Source organism: Coregonus clupeaformis, chromosome 9 (genome assembly GCF_020615455.1).
Source record: "Coregonus clupeaformis isolate EN_2021a chromosome 9, ASM2061545v1, whole genome shotgun sequence".
Lineage (NCBI taxonomy): Eukaryota > Metazoa > Chordata > Actinopteri > Salmoniformes > Salmonidae > Coregonus > Coregonus clupeaformis.
The window spans coordinates 40,363,689-40,390,226 of NC_059200.1; the positions used below are offsets into that span (position 1 = coordinate 40,363,689).

Genomic DNA, 26,538 nt, shown 5'->3' on the forward strand with positions numbered 1-26,538 from the left:
ACAGACACAGAGAAAGTGAGTCCACTGCAGTCAATGAGGGTTCAATAGATTGTGCATGTTTGAGATTGACTACATTGCAGTTGGACTGCACAGAATCACTGTCGGACTGTACAGAATCTACAAATCAACTTGTATCCCAAATAAATCCTCATTATGTGATCAAGATTAGCCCTTCTGTACCTCGCCTTGCTCAAAGTGATGCCCTCAAACATACTGAAAGTCACTGAGGGTTTAATACATTGCTTTAGCAATAGTTCTCCATGTCTTTATTAGAACTAGGTAGATAGGCGACGTCTACCTTCTTGACCTCCCCTCCGGAGGCTCTGAGGCTGTCCTGGACCTGGTGGGACTGCAGGGGCAGAACGATGCCTCCGGGCAGTGCACCGTGGGAAAAGTGGGCCTCGGAGACGGTCTCCATGCGGGGCCGCTTGGCCTCCAGGGCCTCGTGTGCGTCGGTCTGCTGCTGGGAGGTGACGCTGTGGAACTGCTGCTCGTAGCCATGACGTCTCTCTGGAGGCCTGGGGGTGGTGGGGGGGACGATACCATTATCGCAATTCTCGTTAGTATCGTGGCAAGGAAACAAAACATGAAGCGGATTTAACTTCTTTAGGAAAACATCCCTAAATGTTAGAAACAAACATCATTAGTTCAAGTTTTACTGTCACATGCACAAGTACAGTGAAATGCTTAACTTGCAAGCTCTACCCAACAGTGCAGTTATCAATGTCAAAATAGTATAATTGACATATATGTACATGTACACATATATGTACATACATACATACATACATACAGTGAGGGAAAAAAGTATTTGATCCCCTGCTGATTTTGTACGTTTGCCCACTGACAAAGAAATGATCAGTCTATAATTTTAATGGTAGGTTTATTTGAACAGTGAGAGACAGAATAACAACAACAAAATCCAGAAAAACGCATGTCAAAAATGTTATAAATTGATTTGCATTTTAATGAGGGAAAAAAGTATTTGACCCCCTCTCAATCAGAAAGATTTCTGGCTCCCAGGTGTCTTTTATACAGGTAACGAGCTGAGATTAGGAGCACACTCTTAAAGGGATTGCTCCTAATCTCAGTTTGTTACCTGTATAAAAGACACCTGTCCACAGAAGCAATCTATCAATCAGATTCCAAACTCTCCACCATGGCCAAGACCAAAGAGCTCTCCAAGGATGTCAGGGACAAGATTGTAGACCTACACAAGGCTGGAATGGGCTACAAGACCATCGCCAAGCAGCTTGGTGAGAAGGTGACAACAGTTGGTGCGATTATTTGCAAATGGAAGAAACACAAAAGACCTGTCAATCTCCCTCGGCCTGGGGCTCCATGCAAGATCTCACCTCGTGGAGTTGCAATGATCATGAGAACAGTAAGGAATCAGCCCAGAACTACACGGGAGGATCTTGTCAATGATCTCAAGGCAGCTGGGACCATAGTCAGCAAGAAAACAATTGGTAACACACTACGCCGTGGACTGAAATCCTGCAGCGCCCGCAAGGTCCCCCTGCTCAAGAAAGCACATATACAGGCCTGTCTGAAGTTTGCCAATTAACATCTGAATGATTCAGAGGAGAACTGGGTGAAAGTGTTGTGGTGAGCCAGGGCATTGAAAATGGGTCGTGGATGGGTATTCCAGCATGACAATGACCCAAAACACACGGCCAAGGCAACAAAGGAGTGGCTCAAGAAGAAGCCCATTAAGGTCCTGGAGTGGCCTAGCCAGTCTCCAGATCTTAATCCCATAGAAAATCTGTGGAGGGAGCTCGAAACCTTAATGACTTGGAGAAGATCTGCAAAGAGGAGTGGGACAAAATCCCTCCTGAGATGTGTGCAAACTTGGTGGCCAACTACAAGAAACGTCTAACCTCTGTGATTGCCAACAAGAGTTTTGCCACCAAGTACTAAATCATGTTTTGTAGAGGGGTCAAATACTTATTTACCTCATTAAAATGCAAATCAATTTATAAAAATTTTGACATGCGTCTTTCTGGATTTTGTTGTTGTTATTCTGTCTCTCACTGTTCAAATAAACCTACCATTAAAATTATAGACTGATCATGTCATTGTCAGTGGGCAAACGTACAAAATCAGCAGGGGATCAAATACTTTTTTTCCCCTCACTGTGTGTATATATATATATATATATATATATATATATATATATATATATATATATATATATATATATATATATATATATATATATCATACATACAGTGGGGGAAAAAAGTATTTAGTCAGCCACCAATTGTGCAAGTTCTCCCACTTAAAAAGATGAGAGAGGCCTGTAATTTTCATCATAGGTACACGTCAACAATGACAGACAAAATGAGAAAAATAAATCCATGTACTGGCTTAAGCAGGGGGACACGTCTGGCACTGCAGGATTTGAGTCCCTGGGGGCGTAGCGTGTTACTGATGGTAGGCTTTGTTACTTTGGTCCCAGCTCTCTGCAGGTCATTCACTAGGTCCCCCTGTGTGGTTCTGGGATTTTTGCTGACCGTTCTTGTGATCATTTTGACCCCACGGGGTGAGATCTTGCATGGAGCCCCAGATCGAGGGAGATTATCAGTGGTCTTGTATGTCTTCCATTCCCTAATAATTGCTCCCACAGTTGATTTCTTCAAACCAAGCTGCTTACCTATTGCAGATTCAGTCTTCCCAGCCTGGTGCAGGTCTACAATTTTGTTTCTGGTGTCCTTTGACAGCTCTTTGGTCTTGGCCATAGTGGAGTTTGGAGTGTGACTGTTTGAGGTTGTGGACAGGTGTCTTTTATACTGATAACAAGTTCAAACAGGTGCCATTAATACAGGTAACGCATGGAGGACAGAGGAGCCTCTTAAAGAAGAAGTTACAGGTCTGTGAGAGCCAGAAATCTTGCTTGTTTGTAGGTGACCAAATACTTATTTTCCACCATAATTTGCAAATAAATTCATTAAAAATCCTACAATGTGATTTTCTGGATTTTTTTTTCTCAATTTGTCTGTCATAGTTGACGTGTACCTATGATGAAAATTACAGGCCTCTCTCATCTTTTTAAGTGGGAGAACTTGCACAATTGGTGGCTGACTAAATACTTTTTTTCCCCACTGTGTGTGTGTGTGTGTGTGTGTGTGTGTGTGTGTGTGTGTGTGTGTGTGTGTGTGTGTGTGTGTGTGTGTGTATATATATATATATATATATATATATATATATATATATATATACAGTGGGGAAAAAAAGTATTTAGTCAGCCACCAATTGTGCAAGTTCTCCCACTTAAAAAGATGAGAGAGGCCTGTAATTTTCATCATAGGTACACGTCAACTATGACAGACAAATTGAGGGAAAAAAATCCAGAAAATCACATTGTAGGATTTTTTATGAATTTATTTGCAAACTATGGTGGAAAATAAGTATTTGGTCAACTACAAACAAGCACGATTTCTGGCTCTCACAGACCTGTAACTTCTTCTTTAAGAGGCTCCTCTGTCCTCCACTCGTTACCTGTATTAATGGCACCTGTTTGAACTTGTTATCAGTATAAAAGACACCTGTCCACAACCTCAAACAGTCACACTCCAAACTCCACTATGGCCAAGACCAAAGAGCTGTCAAAAGACACCAGAAACAAAATTGTAGACCTGCACCAGGCTGGGAAGACTGAATCTGCAATAGGTAAGCAGCTTGGTTTGAAGAAATCACCTGTGGGAGCAATTATTAGGAAATGGAAGACATACAAGACCACTGATAATCTCCCTCGATCTGGGGCTCCACGCAAGATCTCACCCCGTGGGGTCAAAATGATCACAAGAACGGTGAGCAAAATCCCAGAACCACACGGGGGGACCTAGTGAATGACCTGCAGAGAGCTGGGACCAAAGTAACAAAGCCTACCATCAGTAACACACTACGCCGCCAGGGACTCAAATCCTGCAGTGCCAGACGTGTCCCCCTGCTTAAGCCAGTACATGTCCAGGCCCATCTGAAGTTTGCTAGAGTGCATTTGGATGATCCAGAAGAGGATTGGGAGAATGTCATATGGTCAGATGAAACCAAAATATAACTTTTTGGTAAAAACTAAACTCGTCGTGTTTGGAGGACAAAGAATGCTGAGTTGCATCCAAAGAACACCATACCTACTGTGAAGCATGGGGTGGAAACATCATGCTTTGGGGCTGTTTTTCTGCAAAGGGACCAGGACGACTGATCCGTGTAAAGGAAAGAATGAATGGGGCCATGTATCGTGAGATTTTGAGTGAAAACCTCCTTCCATCAGCAAGGGCATTGAAGATGAAACGTGGCTGGGTCTTTCAGCATGACAATGATCCCAAACACACCGCCCAGGCAACGAAGGAGTGGCTTCGTAAGAAGCATTTCAAGGTCCTGGAGTGGCCTAGCCAGTCTCCAGATCTCAACCCCATAGAAAATCTTTGGAGGGAGTTGAAAGTCCGTGTTGCCCAGCGACAGCCCCAAAACATCACTGCTCTAGAGGAGATCTGCATGGAGGAATGGGCCAAAATACCAGCAACCGTGTGTGAAAACCTTGTGAAGACTTACAGAAAACGTTTGACCTGTGTCATTGCCAACAAAAGGTATATAACAAAGTATTGAGAAACTTTTGTTATTGACCAAATAATTATTTTCCACCATAATTTCCAAATATATTCATTAAAAATCCTACAATGTGATTTTCAGGATTTCTTTTTCTCAATTTGTCTGTCATAGTTGACGTGTACCTATGATGAAAATTACAGGCCTCTCTCATCTTTTTAAGTGGGAGAACTTGCACAATTGGTGGCTGACTAAATACTTTTTTTCCCCACTGTATATATACACACACACACACACACACACACATATATATATATATATACACACACACATACACACACACACACACAGTGGGTGTAGAAAGTCACCACCCCCTTTCAAAACTGTTATTTACACACAGTAACCCACAATATCCAAATGGGGAGGGGGGATCTAAAAAGCTCTGAACATTTATTACAATCAAAACAGTAAAATGGATTGGATATGTGAACACCTCCCTGAGTTAATACTTGGTGGAACCACCTTTTACTCAGCCATGAGTCTCTTTGAATACGTCTCTACTAACTTCCTTCCTTGCATAATTGTTCAAGCTCAGTCAAATTGCATGGTGACCGCTCATGACTCTTCACGTCATTCTACAGATTCTTATTTAGATTTAGGTCGGGGTTCTGACTAGGCCACTCAAGTACAATCACCTTCTAGTCCTTCAGCCACTGTACGGTTGCTTTGGCAATGTGCTTTGGGTCATTGTCATGTTGAAACGTGAACCATCTTCCCATTTTCAACTTCCTGGCAGAGGGCTGCAGGTTCTCCTCAAGAATCTGTCGGTATTTTGCACTGTCCATTTTCCCTTCTATCCTGACAAGTGCTCCAGTACCTGCTGAAGAGAAACACCCCCACAACAGGATGCTGCCACCGCCGTGCTTTACTGTAGGCATGGTGTTCTTTGGGTCCTTTGGGGGGAAAGATGTATTGGGTTTTCGCCAGACATATCGTTTTGCGTTCATGCCAAAAAGTTCAATTTTGGTCTCATCTGACCACAGCACCTTTTGTCACTTGGCCTCGGAATCTACAATGTGCTTTTTGGCAAAGCTCAAACGAGACTTGATGTGGCTTTTTTTGAGGAGTGTTATTTTTTTCTTGCCACCCTCCTAGAGGCCAGATTTGTGGAGCGCTTGTGATATTGTGGTCACATGCACACATTGACCAGTCTTTGCCATAAAGCTCCTTCAAAGTCGGCATTGACTTCTTGGTAGCCGCTCTGATCAGTCTCCTCCTTGCCCAGTCATCTACTTTGTAGGGAAGGCCTGATCTATGCAGGGTCTGGGTGGTGTCATACACCATCCACTTCTTAATAATGGTCTTAACTGTGCTCCGAGGGATAGACAAAGCCTTTGAAATATTTGTATATCTATCCCCTGACTTGTGCCTTTCCACAACTTTATCTCGTAGATCTTTTGAAAGTACCTTTCCGCCCATAGTGGATTCTTTGCTTTGAATTGCACTACTGAGCAGTGAGTCCTCTATGAACAACTGCTTTTATTCTGAACTAATCAAAGTCACTACAATTGATCACAGATGGAAGCCAATTAGATTGATTTGTGATCTGGAAGGTGGTTGGTTATACCTCAGCAAGTTTGCAATTGCAATTATAAGTGGGGGTGTTCACTTATCCAAATCGGGCATTTTACAGTTTTTTCAGAATGTTTAGATTTTTTTCCCCACTTGGATATTGTGGTTTACTGTGTGTAAATAAAGCTGGAAAAAGTCTAATTTTATGTGTTTTCATTTCAGGCTGTAAGGCAACAAAATGTGAACATTTTGAAAGGGGGTGGTGACTTTCTATACCAACTGTATATAAAGAAAACACGAGAAATAAGAAATAAGAGAGGAAGCTATATACAGCGTCAGTGCTGATAACAAATGTATAATGTGCAGGCATACTGGAGTATGAGAGGTAGATATGTACAGTACATGTAGGCGAGGAGAAAGTGACTGGTAGCAGGATAAATAATAAAATTGTAAACAGTAATAGGCAGATATATATGTAAACACAGCTGAAAAGTGACAAGTAGCAGAAATATATACATACTATAGTAATATACTAGTGGTAATATATACATATAAACAGGAGTAATAGTGACCAGTAGCAGGATAAAATAGATAGGTACTAATGTACTAATGGTAATCAATAATCAATGAACAGCAGCGTACGGGTAGTAATACATCTAATTAACAATCATTTTAGCAGCATTATGTTGTCATACAGAGTCACATTTATTTATTTTCCAAGCCATAGCACACAATATTTCACATAAAGCAGGTTTTTAAAGGACCAAAGAGTTTAGTCTGCTTCGTGTTTTACTTTGTGCCATGGAAAGAAATAATCGCAATACTGGTATCATCACAGCCCTAGTACAATCCACAGCCATGTATATACACTGAACAAAAATATAAACGCCACATGTAAAGTGTTTCATGAGCTGAAATAAAAGATCCCAGAAATGTTCCATATGCACAAAAAGCTTCTTTCTTGCAAATGTTGTGCACAAATTTGTTTACATCCCTGTTAGTGAGCATTTCTCCTTTGCCAATATAATCCATCCACCTGACCGGTGTGGCATATCAATAAGCTGATTAAACAGCATGAGCATTACACAGGTGCACCTTGTGCTGTAGACAATAAAAGGCCACTCTAAAATGTGCAGTTTTGTCACACAACACAATGGCACAGATGTCTGTGTGTGCAATTGGCATGCTGACAGCAGGAATGTCCACCAGAGCTGTTGCCAGATCATTTCATTTTCATTTCTCTACCATAAGCCGCTGGCAACATTGTTTTAGAGAATTTGGCAACCGGCCTCACAACCGCAGACCACGTGTAACAACGCCAGCACAGGTCCTCCACATCCAGCTTCTTCACCTGCGGGATCGTCTGAGACCAACCACCCGGACAGCTGATGAAATTGAGGAGTATTTCTGTCTGTAATAAAGCCCTTTTGTGGGGAAAATCTCATTCTGATTGGCTGGGCCTGGCTCCCCAGTGGGTGGGCCTGGCTCCGAAGTGGGTGAGCCTATGCCCAGTTATGTGAAATCCATAGATTAGGGGCTAATTTATTTATTTCAATTGACTGATTTCCTTATATGAACTGTTAGTCAGTAAAATCATTTAAATTGTTGCATGTTACGTTTATATTTTTGTAAAGTATATATTGGTGGCTGTTGGTATGGTTACGTACCTCTCAGTTCCAGGGTGGAATTCAGAAAGCAAGGAAGGCCTTCGTCGACCCTGCTGGTCCTGCAGGTGACCTCGGTAGTCTGGGACAGTGAACTCCTACACGCACACACAAACGAGGTCATGACATGGGAAACAAACTATAATGACATGGTGGTTGAGAGCCAGTCTGGGCACAGTGAACAGGGCAGGTCTGCACAGCCGCTAAAGACAACCTGTTGATAACGCATGGCAAGTCAGAGCAAGAACACATCTCACCAAAACAAAGCTTTTGCCAAAACATTTTTGTTTAATGTTTAAGATAATAAAACGACTTTTAGGGCCCTATACTTTCCATAATGCAAAAAAAAACCGGGCAGAATTGCAGAATCCAGCATGTTAGAATGCAAGGTAATGCGTTTGCTGTATGGGAGGGAGTATGCCGTCTTTTCTCTTTGATCTGTTTAGAAGAGAACAGTAAAGCTATCGGTGTCCTTGCACCAAAGGCATATTCAGGCAGACATTTATGCCTATGATACATCGACACTATCAAAGGGGAAACTGCTCTACTTGATGATTATTAACGATGTAAACAAAAAACTATTTGTACAGTCACCTCAATGGCTGCATTTACACAGGCAGCCCAATTCTGATCTTATTTCCACTAATTGCTCTTTTGACCAATCAGATCAGCTCTGAAAAATATCTGATGTGAAAAGATCTGATGTGATTGGTCAAAAGACCAATTACTGGGAAAAATATCAGAATTGGGCTGCCTGTGTAAACGCAGCCAGAGAAGCACCAATACACTTGAGAGGTTATGGTGGAGCTTCACTGCAGTTATTGGCACAACCACTTCATCAAGTACCTTATTACCTCGGTCAAACGTGACACTAACATCTAATTAATCTATCACAATAGAATAAAAAAAATGGGCTTCTATCAGGGAGTTATAAACAAAAGGGCATGAAACGCTATCAGCGCACTGTGACCTACAAACAAAACTAGACATGTCAATGCACTTAACAGAAAGTTCAGGCCTACCTAGAGGAAAACAACAACCCTCATTTTGTCCATAGACGGTTTGTAAATAATAACCAGAAATGTACCACTGACTGCATTCGGTGTAAGTCAGCGTCTGAGAATTGTGCAATCAAATCCTAACAAACATGAAATTACCTTCATGGATTGTGTGTTTTGGGATAATTTTCATGTTTCTACAACTGCAAGGAAAACCTAAGGTCTGTCTCTCTCTCTCAAACTTTATCAGACCAACTGCTAACTAATTAATCTCAAAACAGTTAGAATCACTGGCAAATGTGAAATTCAAAACATAGGCCTTTTACTGTACTCTCCAATTACTCAAACCCAACACTTAGGCCTACACACATACGGAGAGTTAATTTCCATGTAAAACTATCAAGCATTGATGATTATGTTATGATGATTATGATTACGCGCAGACCAGTTGGCTGGAGTGTTTACGGACATATTCAATCTCTCCCTATCCCAGTCTGCTGTCCCACTTGCTTCAAGATGTCCACCATTGTTCCAGTACCCAAAAAAGCAAAGGTAACTGAACTAAATAACTATCGCCCCGTAGCACTCACTTCTGTCATCATGAAGTGCTTTGAGAGGCTAGTTAAGGATCATATCACCTCCACCTTACCTGACACCCTAGACCCACTTCAATTTGCATACCGCCCCAATAGATCGACAGACGATGCAATCGCCATCGCACTGCCCCATCCCATCTGGACAAGAGGAATACCTATGTAAGAATGCTGTTCATTGACAACACTACAGCTCAGCCTTCAACACCATAGTACTCATGACTAAGCGCATGATTAAGCTTGGGGCACTAGGTCTGAACCCCGCCCTGTGCAACTGGGTCCTGGAGATCCTGACGGGCCGCCCCCAGGTGGTGAAGGTAGGAAACAACACCTCCACTACGCTTATCCTCAACACAAGGGCCCCACAAGGGTGCGTGCTCAGCCCCCTCCTGTACTCCCTGTTCACCCATGACTCCAACTCAATCATAAAGTTTGCAGACAACAACAGTAGTAGGACTGATTACCAACAATAACCAGACAGCCTAAAGGGAGGTGAGTGGCGGCAGGAAAATAACCTCTCCCTAAATAATTCAGGGCTCTCCAGAGGGTGGTGCGGTCTGCCCAATGCATCACCGGGGGCACACTGCCTGCCCTCCAGGACACCTACAGCCCCCTATGTCACAGGAAGGCCAAAATGATCATCAAGAACATCAACCACCCGAGCCACGGCCTGTTCACCCCACTATCATCCAGAAGGCGAGGTCAGTACAGCTGGGACCGAGAGACTGAAAAACAGCTTCTACTTCAAGGCAATCGGCCTAGCCGCCTCCCCTGAACTTAGTCACTGTCATTAGCCGGCTACCACCCGGTTACTAAACCCTGCACCTTAGAGGCTGCTGCCCTATATACATAGACATGGAATTACTGGTCACTTTACTAATGGAACACTGGCCACTTATAATGTTTACATACTGTTTTACTCATTTCATACAGAATGCATCCAGAAAGTATTCAGACCCCTTCACTTTTTCCACATTGTGTTACGTTACAGCCTTATTCTAAAATTGATTAAATAGTTTTTTCCCCTCATCACTCTACACACAATACCCCATAATGACAAAGCAAAAACTGGTTTTCAGAAATGTTTGCAAACGTATTAAAAATAAAAAGCTGAAATATCACATTTACATAAGTATTCAGACCCTTTACTCAGTACTTTGTTGAAGCACCTTTGGCAGCGATTACAGCCTCGAGTGTTCTTGGGTATGACGCTACAAGCTTGGCACACCTGTATTTGGGGAGTTTCTTCCATTCTTCTCTGCAGATCCTCTCAAGCTCTGTCAGGTTGGATGGGGAGCATCGCTGCACATCTATTTTCAGGTCTCTTCAGAGATTTTAGATCAGGTTCAAGTCTGGGCTCTGGCTGGGCCACTCAAGGACATTCAGAAACTTGTCCCGAAGCCACTCCTGCGTTGTCTTGGCTGTGTGCTTAGGGTCGTTGTCCTGTTGGAAGGTGAACCGTCGCCCCAGTCTGAGGTCCTGAGCACTCTGGAGCAGGTTGTCATCAAGGATCTCTCTGTACTTTGCTCCGTTCATCTTTCCCTCAATCCTGACTAGTCTCCCAGTCCCTGCCGCTGAAAAACATCACCACAGCATGATGCTGCCACCACCATGCTTCACCGTAGGGATGGTGTCATGTGAATCTTGTTTCTCATGGTCTGAGAATCCTTTTGGCAAACTCCAAGCAGGCTGTCATGTGCCTTGTACTGAAGAGTGGCTTCCGTCTGGCCACCCTACCATAAAGGCCTGATTGCTGGAGTGCTACAGAGATGGTTGTCCTTCTGGAAGGTTCTCCCATCTCCACAGAGGATCTCTGGAGCTCTGTCAGCGTGACCATCGGGTTCTTGGTCACCTCCCTGACCAAGGCCCTTCTCCCCTGATTGCTCAGTTTGGCCAGGCGAGTTTGGGTGGAACCAAACTTCTTCCATTTAAGAATGATAGAGGCCACTATGTTATTGAGGACCTTCAATGCTGCAGAAATGGTTTGGTACCCTTCCCCAGATCTGTGCCTTCGACACAATCATGTCTCGGAGCTCTACGGGCAATTCCTTCGACCTCATGGCTTGGTTTTTGCTCTGACATGCACTGTCAACTGTGGGATCTTATATATGCCTTTCCAAATCATGTCCAATCAATTGAATTTACCACAACCAATCAGGTTGTAGAAACATCTCAAGGATGATCAATGGAAACAGGATGCACCTGAGCTCAATTTCAAGTCTCATAGCAAAGGGTCTGAATAATTATGTAAATAAGGTATTTAATGTTTTTGCTTTGTCATTATGGGGTATTGTGTGTAGATTGCTGAGAATTATATATTTTTAATCAATTTTAGAATACGGCTGTAACGTAACAAAATGTGGAAAAAGTCAAGGGGTCTGAATACGTTCCAAATGAGGATTTATAAAGCCAGGCACATTTAACAGTTAGGCTATTGATTATAGACTTAATTGTGGTCCTCTGTAGCTCAGCTGGTAGAGCGCGGCGCTTGTAACGCCAGGGTAGTGGGTTCGAACCCCGGGACCACCCATACAGAAAAATGTATGCACACATGACTAAGTCGCTTTGGATAAAAGCGTCTGCTAAATGGCATATTATTATTATATTATTATTAATTCAGTTGGGGTTTCCTCTCTCCTCACTTTTCTTAGACAATAAGGCAAGGGCTGTTTTCTCATCTCCTCATTCTGCTGCTGCCTCCGCGCATTGTTCTCAACACCAATATGCTGGTTAACTTTGCTATTATGCACATAGCAACATTGTCTAGGAAAACGCGCCAATTGAACAGTGCACTGATGTGTTTCCGAACCGCAGACAGCGACCACTATCCAACGCGGGAGAAAGCGCATTTGTTGTAAAGTAATATAATTTTTATTAGTGTTGCACCATTGTTCTTATGTAAAATAACCACATACAACTTCAGTAGCACGTCTTAGAATGATGGACTGTGCCATCCCCACTGCCTCCACAATGGATCAGTCCACTCAGACAGGCGCGAATCAGACAGGTGTCTTCAACACCATGATTTTTAGATTTTCTGCTACTGCTTGACTAAATACATCTCAGTCGACCAACAGCCTATCGACCAAACAATCGACTAAATGGGGTCAGCCCTAATCTATCTTTATTAGGCTTGGGAGATAGCCCCCGGTATACTTATAAATGGTATATGTGCTACTTATAAGAAATCTAAGATGTGTCACATAAATTATATCCAGCTCAGGGCTCCAGGAATGCATTTGGTTTGCTAACTAAGTGGCTAGATGTCAAGATCAAGTTTCTTGGTTACTAGCCCGAGTACCAGTCTCCTTTGCTAACATTCCACTCTTTGTCATTGCCAAAGAGACTGGCCTTTCTGCCATCTGCAAATATGAACATTCTATCATTAATGAGCTTGAATAGAACAGAGGAGTTTATCCTGATTCAATAACCATCACAGCTATCCTCCAACCACAACTATTACACAATATTGGAATGCTATCACTTTTTTTTCTCTACACAGAACATGTTTGTATCCGGTTGCTAAGAAACAATTTTTTGTTAGTCCAGACGAAACCAGTCTGTCAAAAGTTGCTAGCTTACATCGAAATTCTCAAACTAAATACATACTGCAATTCCAAAGCCTCAAAATACAACAACTTGCCTAATTCTATTTGAGGCTCCACTTGTTGTCATGGAAATTATTAATGTCATTTCCAACAACCAATAAGCAACTCCACTGTAAATCCAGCTGCATAACAAACGTTGAGATTGCAGAAAGGCCAGTCTCTTTGGCAAAGACATGTAGTGGAAAGGTGTCGAATGTTAGCTAAAAAGACTAGTACCTAGAGAATCCATTTTTATTTTTAAATCGCCCCAAAAAATAATAATAATACTGTTTTCTTATTTATCAGGATGCATACACCTCTGGGTTACTACAGTAGGTGGCAGCATAGTCCTCTCAAACCCAGCTCCTCTTTAAATGTTACATTTATATATTTTTTAATGTAACTCTTATAAAAATAAAACATCTGCTGACAATCTCTTTAGGTGTTCGAGAACCATATGCCTCCACCCCCCATCAGTGAGCTCATGGACATTCCATGTGATAAGTTGGATTTTGTTGGTATTTACTTGTATAGAATCAAACTTAACCATATCTGTTCCGTCTATCATTGAAGAACCAAGCAAAACATTTTAGCAGATATGACATGAGGGCGGTGGGCATTCCATAGAATGGAAGGATCATCGTATAAATACATAGTTATTGTATACATTACATGTATAGAGCATGTGGGCTGAGCAGACAGTTTAACAAAAAAACACACAAAAACTAAGCAAAGTAAGTATTTGTACTTGAGGCACTATTCATTTTTAAAGCTTTTTAGCTCCGACTCCTCTCCTAATGTACCCCCTCAAAAAATTGGATACATACATACAGAGGAGGAAAAAAGTATTTAGTCAGCCACCAATTGTGCAAGTTCTCCCACTTAAAAAGATGAGAGAGGCCTGTAATTTTCATCATAGGTACACGTCAACTATGACAGACAAATTGAGATTTTTTTCTCTCCAGAAAATCACATTGTAGGATTTTTTATGAATTTATTTGCAAATTATGGTGGAAAATAAGTATTTGGTCACCTACAAACAAGCAAGATTTCTGGCTCTCACAGACCTGTAACTTCTTCTTTAAGAGGCTCCTCTGTCCTCCACTCGTTACCTGTATTAATGGCACCTGTTTGAACTTGTTATCAGTATAAAAGACACCTGTCCACAACCTCAAACGGTCACACTCCAAACTCCACTATGGCCAAGACCAAAGAGCTGTCAAAGGACACCAGAAACAAAATTGTAGACCTGCACCAGGCTCGGAAGACTGAATCTGCAATAGGTAAGCAGCTTGGTTTGAAGAAATCAACTGTGGGAGCAATTATTAGGAAATGGAAGACATACAAGACCACTGATAATCTCCCTCGATCTGGGGCTCCACGCAAGATCTCACCCCGTGGGGTCAAAATGATCACAAGAACGGTGAGCAAAAATCCCAGAACCACACGGGGGGACCTAGTGAATGACCTGCAGAGAGCTGGGACCAAAGTAACAAAGCCTACCATCAGTAACACACTACGCCGCCAGGGACTCAAATCCTGCAGTGCCAGACGTGTCCCCCCTGCTTAAGCCAGTACATGTCCAGGCCCGTCTGAAGTTTGCTAGAGTGCATTTGGATGATCCAGAAGAGGATTGGGAGAATGTCATATGGTCAGATGAAACCAAAATAGAACTTTTTGGTAAAAACTCAACTCGTCGTGTTTGGAGGACAAAGAATGCTGAGTTGCATCCAAAGAACACCATACCTACTGTGAAGCATGGGGGTGGAAACATCATGCTTTGGGGCTGTTTTTCTGCAAAGGGACCAGGACGACTGATCCGTGTAAAGGAAAGAATGAATGGGGCCATGTATCGTGAGATTTTGAGTGAAAACCTCCTTCCATCAGCAAGGGCATTGAAGATGAAACGTGGCTGGGTCTTTCAGCAGGAGTGGCTTCGTAAGAAGCATTTCAAGGTCCTGGAGTGGCCTAGCCAGTCTCCAGATCTCAAACCCATAGAAAATCTTTGGAGGGAGTTGAAAGTCCGTGTTGCCCAGCGACAGCCCCAAAACATCACTGCTCTAGAGGAGATCTGCATGGAGGAATGGGCCAAAATACCAGCAACAGTGTGTGAAAACCTTGTGAAGACTTACAGAAAACGTTTGACCTGTGTCATTGCCAACAAAGGGTATATAACAAAGTATTGAGAAACTTTTGTTATTGACCAAATACGTATTTTCCACCATAATTTGCAAATAAATTCATTAAAAATCCTACAATGTGATTTTCTGGATTAGTTTTTCTCATTTTGTCTGTCATAGTTGACGTGTACCTATGATGAAAATTACAGGCCTCTCTCATCTTTTTAAAGAGGGAGAACTTGCACAATTGGTGGCTGACTAAATACTTTTTTCCCCCACTGTACATACATACATACATACATACATACATACAATGTACAAACATTGAACATACTTTTGAAGAAGGACTGCCACTTAAGTACAGTGGTTGATTTGTATTACCTTATAAATTAAGTAAAGTATAGCGGCTGGTGGGGGTGTACTTGGGGAGAGTGGGTCCTCCGAGAGACTGAAATGGGCTGAGTGGAGGCCCCACACAAACCTCAGAACCGCCCAACCCTAACATACAGTGCCTTCTGAAAGTATTCAGACCCCTTTACTTGTTCCACTTTGTTACGCTAAAGCCTTTATTCTAAAATGGATTAAATAAAAAAAATCCTCAGCAATCTACACACAATACCCCATAATGACAAAGCGAAAACAGGTTTAGATATTTTTGCAAATGTAAAAAAAATAAGAAAGTATTCAGACCCTTTCCTATGAGACACGAAATTGAGCTCAGATGTCCTGTTTGAATTGATTATCGTTGACAGTGCATGTCAGAGCAAAAACCAAGCCATCATGTCAAAGGAATTGTCCGTAGAGCTCCGAGACAGGATTGTGTCGAGGCACAGATCTGGGGAATTGTACCAAAAAATATCTGCAGCATTGAAGGTCCCCAAGAACACAGTGGCCTACATAATTCTTAAAAGGAAGAAGTTTGGAACCACCAAGACTCTTCCTAGAGCTGGCCGCCTGGCCAAACCGAGCAATCGAGGTAGAAGGGCTTTGGTCAGGGAGGTGACCAAGAACCTGATGGTCACTCTGACAGAGCTCTAGAGTTCCTCTGTGGAGATGGGAGAACCTTCCAGAAGGACAACCATCTCTGCAGCACTCCACCAATCAGGCCTTTATGGTAGAGTGGCCAGACAGAAGCCACTCCTCAGTAAAAGGCACGACAGCCCACTTGGAGTTTGCCAAAAGGTACGTAAAGACTCTCAGACCATGAGAAACAAGACTCTGTGGTCTTATGAAACCAAAATTGAACTCTTTGGCCTGAATGCCAAGCATCACGTCTGGAGGAAACCTGGCACCATCCCAACAGTGAAGCATGGTGATTGCAGCATCATGCTGTGGGGATGTTTTCCGGGGCAGTGACTGGGAGACTAGTCAGGATAGAGGGAAAGATGAACGGAGAAAAGTACAGAGAGATCCTGGATGAAAACCTACTCCAGAGCGCTCAGGACCTCAGACTGGGGTGGAGGTTCACCTTCCAACAGGACAACGACCCTAAGCACACAGCCAAGGCAAAGCAGGAGTGGCTTCGGGATAAGTATCTGAATGTCCTTGAGTGGCCCAGCCAGAGCCCGGACTAAAGTATAGCGGCTGGTGGGGGTGTACTTGGGGAGAGTGGTTCCACCGAGAGACTGAAATGAGAGACCTGAAAATAGCTGTGCAGTGACGCTCCCCATCCAACCTGACAGGGCTTGAGAGGATCTGCAGAGAGGAATGGGAGAAACTACCCAAATACAGGTGTGCCAAGCTTGTAGCGTCCTATTCAAGAAGACTCAAGGCTGTAATTGCTTTAACAAAGTACTGAGTAAAGGGTCTGAATACTTACGTAAATATGATATTTCAGGTAGTTTTATTGAGCCATTTGCACACATTTCTAAAAACCTGGCTTTGCTTTTTTTACTGACAGCCAAGGGCACACTCCTAGCCTGCTCGCTGTCCCTGTTCAGCTATTACTGTACAGTCGTGGTCAAATGTTTTGAGAATGACACAAATATTAATTTTCACAAAGTCTGCTGCCTCAGTTTTTATGATGGCAATTTGCATATACTCCAGAATGTTATGAAGAGTGATCAGATGAATTGCAATGAATTGCAAAGTCCCTCTTTGCCATGAAAATGAACTTAATCCCCCAAAAACATTTCCACTGCATTTCAGCCCTGCCACAAAAGGACCTGCTGACATCATGTCAGTGATTCTCTCGTTAACACAGGTGAGAGGGTTGACGAGGACAAGGCTGGAGATCACGCCGTCATGCTGGTTGAGTTAGAATAACAGACTGGAAGCTTTAAAAGGAGGGTGGTGCTTGAAACGATTGTTCTTCCTCTGTTAACCATGGTTACCTGCAAGGAAACACGTGCCGTCATCACTGCTTTACACAAAAAGGGCTTCACAGGCAAGGATATTGCTGCTAGTAAGATTGCACCTAAATCAACCATTTATCAGATTATCAAGAACTTCAAGGAGAGAGGTTCAATTGTTGTGAAGAAGGCTTCAGGGCGCCCAAGAAAATCCAGCAAGCGCCAAGACCGTCTCCTAAAGTTGATTCAGCTGCGGGATCGGGGCACCACCAGTGCAGAGCTTGCTCAGGAACGGCAGCAGGCAGGTGTGAGTGCATCTGCATGCACAGTGAGGTGAAGACTTTTGGAGGATGGCCTGGTGTCAAGAAGGGCAGCGAGGAAGCCACTTCTCTCCAGGAAAAACATCAGGGACAGACTGATATTCTGCAAAAGGTACAGGGATTGGACTGCTGAGGGCTGGGGTAAAGTCATTTTCTCTGATGAATCCCCTTTCTGATTGTTTGGGGCATCCGGAAAAAAGCTTGTCCGGAGAAGACAAGGTGAGCGCTACCATCAGTCCTGTGTCATGCCAACAGTAAAGCATCCTGAGACCATTCATGTGTGGGGTTGCTTCTCAGCCAAGGGAGTGGGCTCACTCACAATTTTGCCTAAGTACACACCAATAAATAAAGAATGGTACCAACACATCCTCCGAGAGCAACTTCTCCCAACCATCCAAGAACAGTTTGGTGACAACCAATGCCTTTTCCAGCATGATGGAGCACCTTGCCATAAGGCAAAAGTGATAACCAAGTGGCTCGGGGAACAAAACATCAACATTTTGGGTCCATGGCCAGGAAAGTCCCCAGACCTTAATCCCATTGTGAACTTGTGGTCAATCCTCAAGAGGCGGGTGGACAAACAAAAACCCACAAATTCTGACAAACTCCAAGCATTGACTATGCAAGAATGGGCTGCCATCAGTCAGGATGTGGCCCAGAAGTTAATTGACAGCATGCCAGGGCGGATTGCAGAGGTCTTGAAAAAGAAGGTTCAACACTGCAAATATTGACTCTTTGCATAAACTTAATGTAATTGTCAATAAAAGCCTTTGACACTTATGGAATGCTTGTAATTATACTTCAGTATACCATAGTAACATCTGACAAAAATATCTAAAAACACTAGGGGTGTAACGATCCATCTACTACATCGATGTATCGATTTATATTCCTATGATCCAACTACATCGATCTGTGCTCGGCGAGTTGGCCTTTTGGACAACATATATCAATCTAACATCGTTTTAAAATGTAATAAATCGATTGTATCGATACTAGGAAATAACCCATTGGATTTAAGCACGTCAGACTTTATATGGATGTTTTTTCTTAGCACTTTTAATGATAAAGGCTTTAAACATTACTCGATTCAGTCTGCCTATCCGTGACATCATCGCCCGCGCCAGCAGCTAGCGCAAAGGCGCAAAGACAACAAAACATAGCATGGCGGACGACAGAGGAGAAGCCGACGAGCGAGAAATTATCAAGCCACCATTGCGGTCCAGTGTGTGGAAACACTTTGGCTTTTGCAAAGACGGAGATGTTCTAAATAAGTCGCTCGCTGTTTGTAGGATATGTAAAGGTCAAGTAAAGTACAACGGCAACACGACAAATCTCTCCAACCACCTACTAATGCGCCATGGGATTTCACACAACACCGACCGTCCAGGCACCTCTTGCAGCGTTCCCGCTACTACAGCAGCGAAAGGTAAAGTCAACTCTGCAGAAGCCTCAGGTCTCGCCTGCATGTTTAGTCAGAGACTAGGCCAAAACTCAGCTCGGGCGAAAAACATCACCGCAACAATTGCCAAGTTTATCTGCAAAGACATGCGACCCTACAGTGTGGTTGAAAATCCGGGATTCCGTGAAATGATTCAAACATTGGAGCCAAGGTACACAATACCAAGCCGACCACACTTCTCAGAAAAGGTTATTCCTGCATTGTACGAAAGTACTAAGAATGATGTGAAGCTGTCGCTTTCTCAAGCTGAACGAGTAGCGATAACGACAGATGGCTGGACGTCATGCTCAAATCAAGGGTATGTGACAATTACCTCTCATCACATTGATCCGGAGTGGAAAATGAAGACCTTTGTTCTGCTAACCAGAGTTTTAAATGAAGCCCATACTGGTAAAAATATTGGCGCGTTACTGCGTGAAGCCTGCATGGAGTGGAAAATCTACGACAAGAATCCTGCCATCGTCACAGATAATGCCAGGAATATGATTGTGGCCGGTGCAGAAGCCCAGTTCAGTCCACACATTACCTGCTTCGCACATACACTCAACCTTGCCTCGCAGAAGGGTTTGGGGGTGGACCGTGCTTCCAGGTTGTTGGGGAAAGTGCGAAAAATTGTTGGATATTTTCACCGCAGCCCGATTGCATGTCACGCCCTACAGGAAAAACAAACTCTGATGGATTTACCAAAACATAAACTGATCCAAGACATAATCACCAGATGGAACAGTTCATTCGAAATGCTTGAACGTTTTTTGGAACAACAGCCAGCTATAATGGCAACTCTGATGTCCAAGGATCTACGAAAGGGGGTCACAGATGTAGGCACGCTGAGTGAGAGTGATATTGCCAACATGGATGACATTGTTCAGTTGATGGGTCCTGTCAAAATGGCAACCACTGTGATGTGTGAAGAAGACCAGCCAACTCTCTCTGTAATTGCTCCTCTTCAAGCAAAACTGCTGAAACACCTACAGCCATGCGAAGACGACTCAACCCTGGTTGCAGAGATTAAGAGGGTGATGGCCAGTGACCTCTCCACACGCTACAGAGGCACCCAAGATGCTCTCAACATAGGTAATTAATTTGGAGTCTTAATTAAAATCAACTTGGTTAATATTTTAGGTTATTAGACTGTATTAATTTGTAAAATGCCACACCTTTGCGTTTTCAAGTTTGAATTTGAGTTGTTTTTTTCATATGGAAAAGTAAACAAGATATCTGCAATACAATTCTTAGTTCATGGTGGCTTTACATCATCACTGTGCCACATTTCTTTTAAACATACTAAAGTTTAATCTTCTGATTATGTTGTGTATGAGGAGGTGGTCATCACTTGCAATTTCAGGTCAACTTAATTTAATAATGCAATGAATGCAATATTCTTGTTCTTTAAACAGCATCAGCGTTGGACCCACGATTTAAAGAACTGCCCTACCTGGAAAAAGAGGACAGAGAACAGGTCTACACAAAACTGGTTTTTGAGGCAGAAGTGTCCCACCAGGTAACTCTTCTCTCCTCTTTCCTCTGCTCTTTTCTCTTCTCCCCTTTCATTTGTCCTCTCTCAAATCTCATCTGTTCTTTATCTTCCTCTAAATTTATGTGTGCAGTATTACAGAGCAGAAATTTGAACAGTTCACACATTCTTACATCAATAGATGCAAGCAATGGGAAATCAGGAGGAAGACGAGGGAAGCTCAAGCACAAAGCTGTCAGGATTCAATGAAGAGACCACAGGTGTGTTTCATGTGATGCCAATAAAAGATTGTTGTTGTTTTGTATTAATGAGAAACATGACTATATTTTGAAATATATTTCTTATATTGTAGCTCCAAATGAGTCACCTCCTTGTAAGAAGAAAGCCTTAGATGCGCTGTTTGGCGATTCCTTCACCCAAAGAGAAAGAAAATCCACAAGCGAGACAGCCAGAGCAGAGGTGTTAAGGTACCGAGCAAAAGATGCGTTGCCTTTGACTGAAAATGCCATGAAGTGGTGGAGATCTCAGGAGAAAGAGCTACCTGTACTTTCCACCCTTGCTAAACGGTACCTGTGCATTCCAGGCACCAGTGTGCCAGCAGAACGAGTTTTTAGTACTGCTGGCGACATAGTGAACGCACAGAGAAGTGTTCTGCGGCCAGATCATGTTGATCAGTTGATATTTTTGAAAAAAAATCTGTAGTCATTGAAGAGTAGCCTAGTAGGTTACACTTGATCTTTTGTTGAATATTGTTTGTTTATTAAAATGAGAGTAGTAGCAGGTTCATCCACTGCTCATTCAACCTGAAGAAATGTTGGTTGCACTTTATTTTTTATATTAATACTGTATTTGTATTGTAATGTTGAAAAACAAAAGCAGAAGTAGCAGGTAAACCTACTGTTAATTCAACCTGAAGAGATGTTGGTTGCACTTTATTTATGATATTAATATTGAATATTTTCATGTTGAAAAACAAAAGCAGAAGTAGCAGGTAAACCTACTGTTAATTCAACCTGAAGAGATGTTGGTTGCACTTTATTTTTGATATTAATATTGAATATTTTCATGTTGAAAAACAAAAGCAGAAGTAGCAGGTAAACCTACTGTTAATTCAACCTGAAGAGATGTTGGTTGCACTTTATTTTTGATATTAATATTGTAATATTTTTATGTTGAAAAACAAAAGCAGAAGTAGCAGGTAAACCTACTGTTGAAATGTTGGTTGCACTTACTGTACTTTTATTGAAAATGTATTGAATATTGAAAATGAGATCAGACAATTTTAACTTCCTGTTAATTCAACCTAAAGTGTTGTTTGCACTTTATTCAAATAAAATGTGAATGCATTTGCCATTCATTGTTGTTTACTTGTTTATTTATATTCATAATTAATTGATACCTGATTCCATTACAAGAAACAGGAATCTAGGAAACTTCACCTGCACTGTCCAGTATCTAGGTATTTATTTCAGTCACACTGGTTGAATTTTTGGCTAAAAGGTTACTGAATCGATTTCAAGTCACTGAATCGTTTCGGATCGTATCGTTCTAAATGAACCAATATCGTCCTTGAATCGTATCGACAACCACGAATCGTGATACAAATCGAATCGTTGTTAAAACGAATCGTTACACCCCTAAAAAACACTGAAGCAGCAAACTTTGTGAAGACCAATACTTGTGTCATTCTCAAAACGTTTCACCACGACTGTAGATTGATGAGGAAAATAAACAATTCAATCAATTTTAGAATAAGGCTGTAACATAACAAAATGTGGAAAAAGTAAAGGGGTCTGAATACTTTCCGATACAGTACCAGTCAACATTTTTGGACACGCCTACTCATTCAAGGGTTTTTCTTTATTTTTACTATTTTCTACATTGTAGAATAATAGTGAAGAGATCAAAACTATGAAATAACACAGAATCATGTAGTAACCAAAAAAAGTGTTAAACAAATCAAAATATATGTTTTATATTTTAGATTCTTCAAAGTAGGCACCCTTTGCCTTGATGAAAACTTTGAACACTCTTGGCATTCTCTCAACCAGCTTTATGAGGAATGCTTTTCCAACAGTCTTGAAGGAGTTCCCACAAATGCTGAGCACTCGTTGGCTGCATTTCCTTCACTCTGCGGTCCAACTCATCCCAAAACATTTAAATTGTGTTGAGGTTGGGTGATTATTGAGGCCAGGTCATCTGATGCAGAACTCACTTACTCTCCTTCTTGGTCAAATAGCCCTTACACAGCCTGGAGGTGTGTTTTGGGTCATTGTCCTGTTGAAAAACAAATAACAGTCACACTAAGCCCAAACCAGATGGGATGGCATATGACTGCAGAATGCTGTGGTAGCCATGCTGGTTAACTGTGCCTTGAATTCGAAATAAATCACTGACAGTGTCACCAGCAAAGCACCCCCACACCTCCTCCTCCATGCTTTACGGTGGGAACGACACAAATGCGGAGATCATCCGTTCACTTACTCTGCGTATCACAAAGACATGGCAGTTGGAACCAAAAGTCTCAAATTTGGAGTCATCAGACCAAAAGACAGATGTCCAAGGGTCTAATGTCTATTGCTCATGTTTCTTGGCGCAAGAAAGTCTCTTCTTCTTATTGGTGTCCTTTAGTAGTGGTTTCTTTGCAGCAATTCGACCATGAAGTCCTGATTCACGCAGTCTCCTCTGTGAAGCATTTATTTGGGCTGCAATTTCTGAGGTGCAGTTAACTCTAATGAACTTATCCTCTGCAGCAGAGGTAACTCTGGGTTTTCCTTTCCTGTGGCGGTCCTCATGAGAGCCAGTTTCATCATAGCGCTTGATGGTTTTTGTGACTACACTTGAAGAAACTTTCAAAGTTCTTGACATTTTCCGGATTGACTGATCTTCATGTCTTAAAGTAATGATGGACTTTCGTTTCTCTTTGTTATTTGAGCTGTTCTTGCCATAATATGGATTTGGTCTTTTACCAAATAGGGCTATCTTCTGTATACCATACCTACCTTGTCACAACACAACTGATTGGCTCAAATGCATTAAGAAGGAAAGAAATTCCACAATTTAACTTTAACAAGGGCGGCAGGTAGCTTAGTGGGTAAGCGCGTTGTGCCAGTAACCGAAAGGTCGCTGGTTCTAATCCCCGAGCCGACTAGGTGAAAAATCAGTCGATGTGCCCTTAAGCAAGGCACTTAACCCTAATTGCTCCTGTAAGTCGCTCTGGATAAGAGCGTCTGCTAAATGACTAAAATGTAAATGTAAAAAAACAAGGCACACCTGTTAATTGAAATGCATTCCAGGTGACTACCTCATGAAGCTGGTTGAGAGAATGCCAAGAGTGTGCAAAGCTGTCATCAAGGCAAAGGGTGGCTACTTTGAAGAATCTCAAATATAAAATATATTTTGATTTGTTTAACACTTTTTTGGTTACTACATGATTCCATATGTGTTATTTCATAGTTTTGATGTCTTCAATATTATTCTACAATGTAAAAAATAGTAAAAATTAAGAAAAACCCTAGAATGAGTAGGTGTGTCCAAACGTTTGACTGATCCTGTAAATATTTAGAAAACTTGGGGGGGGGGGGGGCAAATAAAAATCGTCCGTGTGCCAAATTCAGCCTGAGGGCCGCCATTTGGGGAAGCCTGTAATAGTGAATAATTTGCATGAAGAGAGAGAAAGTCATTCTTGCTGGTAGTAGGTGTAAGTAAAAAAGTAACAATAGATGCAGTGCAGTGCCACTGTAGTCATTAAAAGAGGTTATGATGCTTCTTCAAGATCAGTTTCTTACCTGTTGGTGACGTGTGGTGCTGAAGGTGTACTGGACAGAGTGTGGTGGGTAGCGGCTCTGCTCGCTGCTGAAGCTCCCCTGGGTAGGGGGGTAGCCCGAGCTACTGGACATCCTGGCTCAGGGTTGAGCCGGGCGGGCTTTTGCTGCACGGATTAGGGGCTCAGCTCGAGCATGGCTGGAGGCCTAAACCACCTGAGGAAGGACAGATAGATGGACACAGAGATATGAAATCATCCTTCTCACACAAGGAAAGGAAGGAGACCCAAGGTGATTCAGTGCTTTTGAGGGATTGTGGCAGCTGCAGTATTTCTGTCTGAAGGGTAAGCTGAGCTGCATCTCAACTCCAAATGGGGGAGGACGATTTATTGTGCACCATATTAGTAGTTATGTTAGTGTCAGTCAGGAGCTTGGTAATGGATTAGGTTAAGTATTATCGTTGGCCAAGATTACAGTCTCCCCCTGCTATATCGTTGGCTCCACTCCCCCCCGAAAGAAACAGACAGACAGACAGACAGACAGACAGACAGACAAAAAATATATACACACATATACATACACACACACACACACACACACACACAAATAATATACACACACATACAGTACCAGTCAAAAGTTTGGACACACCTACTCATTCAAGGGTTTTTCTTTAGTTTTACATTGTAGAATAATAGTGAAGACATCAAAACTATGACATAACACATATGGAATCATGTAGTAACCAAAAAAGTGTTAAACAAATCAAAATATATTTGAGATTTGAGATTCTTCAAATAGCCACCCTTTGCCTTGATGGCAGCTTTGCACACTCTTGGCATTCTCTCAGCCAGCTTCACCTGGAATGCGTTTCCAACAATCTTGAAGGAGTTCCCACATATGCTGAGCACTTGTTGGCTGCTTTTCCTTCACTATGCCGTCCGACTCATCCCAAACCATCTCAGTTGGGTTGAGGTCAGGGGATTGTGGAGGCCAGGTCATCTGATGCAGCACTCCATCACTCTCCTTCTTGGTAAAATAGCCCTTACGCAGCCTGGAGGTGTGTTGGGTCATTGTCCTATTGAAAATCTAATGATAGTCCCACTAAGCCCAAACCAGATGGGATGGCGTATCACTGCAGAATGCTGTGGTAGCCATGCTGGTTAAGTGTGCCTTGAATTCTAAATAAATCACAGAGAGTGTCACCAGCAAAGCACCCCCACACCATAAAACCTCCTCCTCCATGATTTACGGTGGGCGATCATCCGTTCACCCAAAAATCTCAAATTTGGACTCCAGACCAGAGGACACATTTCCACCGGTCTAATGTCCATTGCTCTTGTTTCTTGGCCCAAGCAAGTCTCTTCTTCTTATTGGTGTCCTTTAGTAGTGGTTTCTTTGCAGCAATTCGACCATGAAGGCCTGATTCACACAGTCCCCTCTGAACAGTTGATGTTGAGATGTGTCTGATACTTGAACTCTGAAGGATTTATTTGGGCTGCAATTTCTGAGGTGCAGTTAACTCTATTGAATTTATCCTCTGCAGCAGAGGTAACTCCGGGTCTTCCATTCCTGTGGCGGTCCTCATGAGAGACAGTTTCATCATAGCACTTGATGGTTTTTGCGACTGCACTTAAAGAAACTTTCAAAAGTTGTTGACATTTTCTGTAAGGACTGACCTTCATGTCATGTCATTTCTCTTTACTTATTTGAGCTGTTCTTGCCATAATATGGACTTGGTCTTTTACCAAATAGGTATATCTTCTGTATACCACCTCTACCTAAAATCTAAAATATATTTTCATTTGTTTAACCTTTTTTTGGTTAGTACATGATTCCATAAGAGTTATTTCATAGTTCTGATGTCTTCACTATTATTCTATAATGTTAAAAAAAGAAAAAAGAAAGAAAAACCCTTGAATGAGTACATGTGTCCAAACTTTTGACTGGTACTGTATATATATATATATATATATATATATATATATATATATATATTAGGTGTAACGATCCATCTACTACATCGATGTATCGATTTATATTCCTATGATCCAACAACATCGATCTGTGCTCGCGAGTTGGCCTTTTGGACAACATATATCGATCTAACATCGTTTTAAAATGTAATAAATCGATTGTATCGAT

The 26,538-nt window shown here is 42.2% G+C and overlaps 1 protein-coding gene and 1 long non-coding RNA gene across 7 annotated transcripts in view; one reads left to right on the top strand and one right to left on the bottom strand.

Moving 5' to 3' along the window:
- The window catches only part of LOC121574537 (nuclear receptor corepressor 1-like), a 128,069-nt gene that overhangs the window by 88,987 nt on the left and 12,544 nt on the right, over positions 1-26,538 (bottom strand). For all 6 annotated transcript variants that reach the window (XM_045222631.1, XM_045222628.1, XM_045222627.1 and 3 more), the window contains exons 2-4: positions 24,418-24,609; positions 7,788-7,882; positions 299-518 (exon numbers count right to left, since the gene is read on the bottom strand). In XM_045222631.1, coding sequence (XP_045078566.1) covers positions 299-518; positions 7,788-7,882; positions 24,418-24,528 — 426 coding nt within the window. In that variant the 5' untranslated portion in view covers positions 24,529-24,609. The remainder of the gene's footprint in view (positions 1-298; positions 519-7,787; positions 7,883-24,417; positions 24,610-26,538) is intronic.
- Positions 20,570-21,429, top strand: LOC121573549. The gene is made up of 3 exons (XR_006661422.1): positions 20,570-20,656; positions 20,811-20,889; positions 20,982-21,429. It is a non-coding gene; the product is annotated as an uncharacterized LOC121573549 (long non-coding RNA).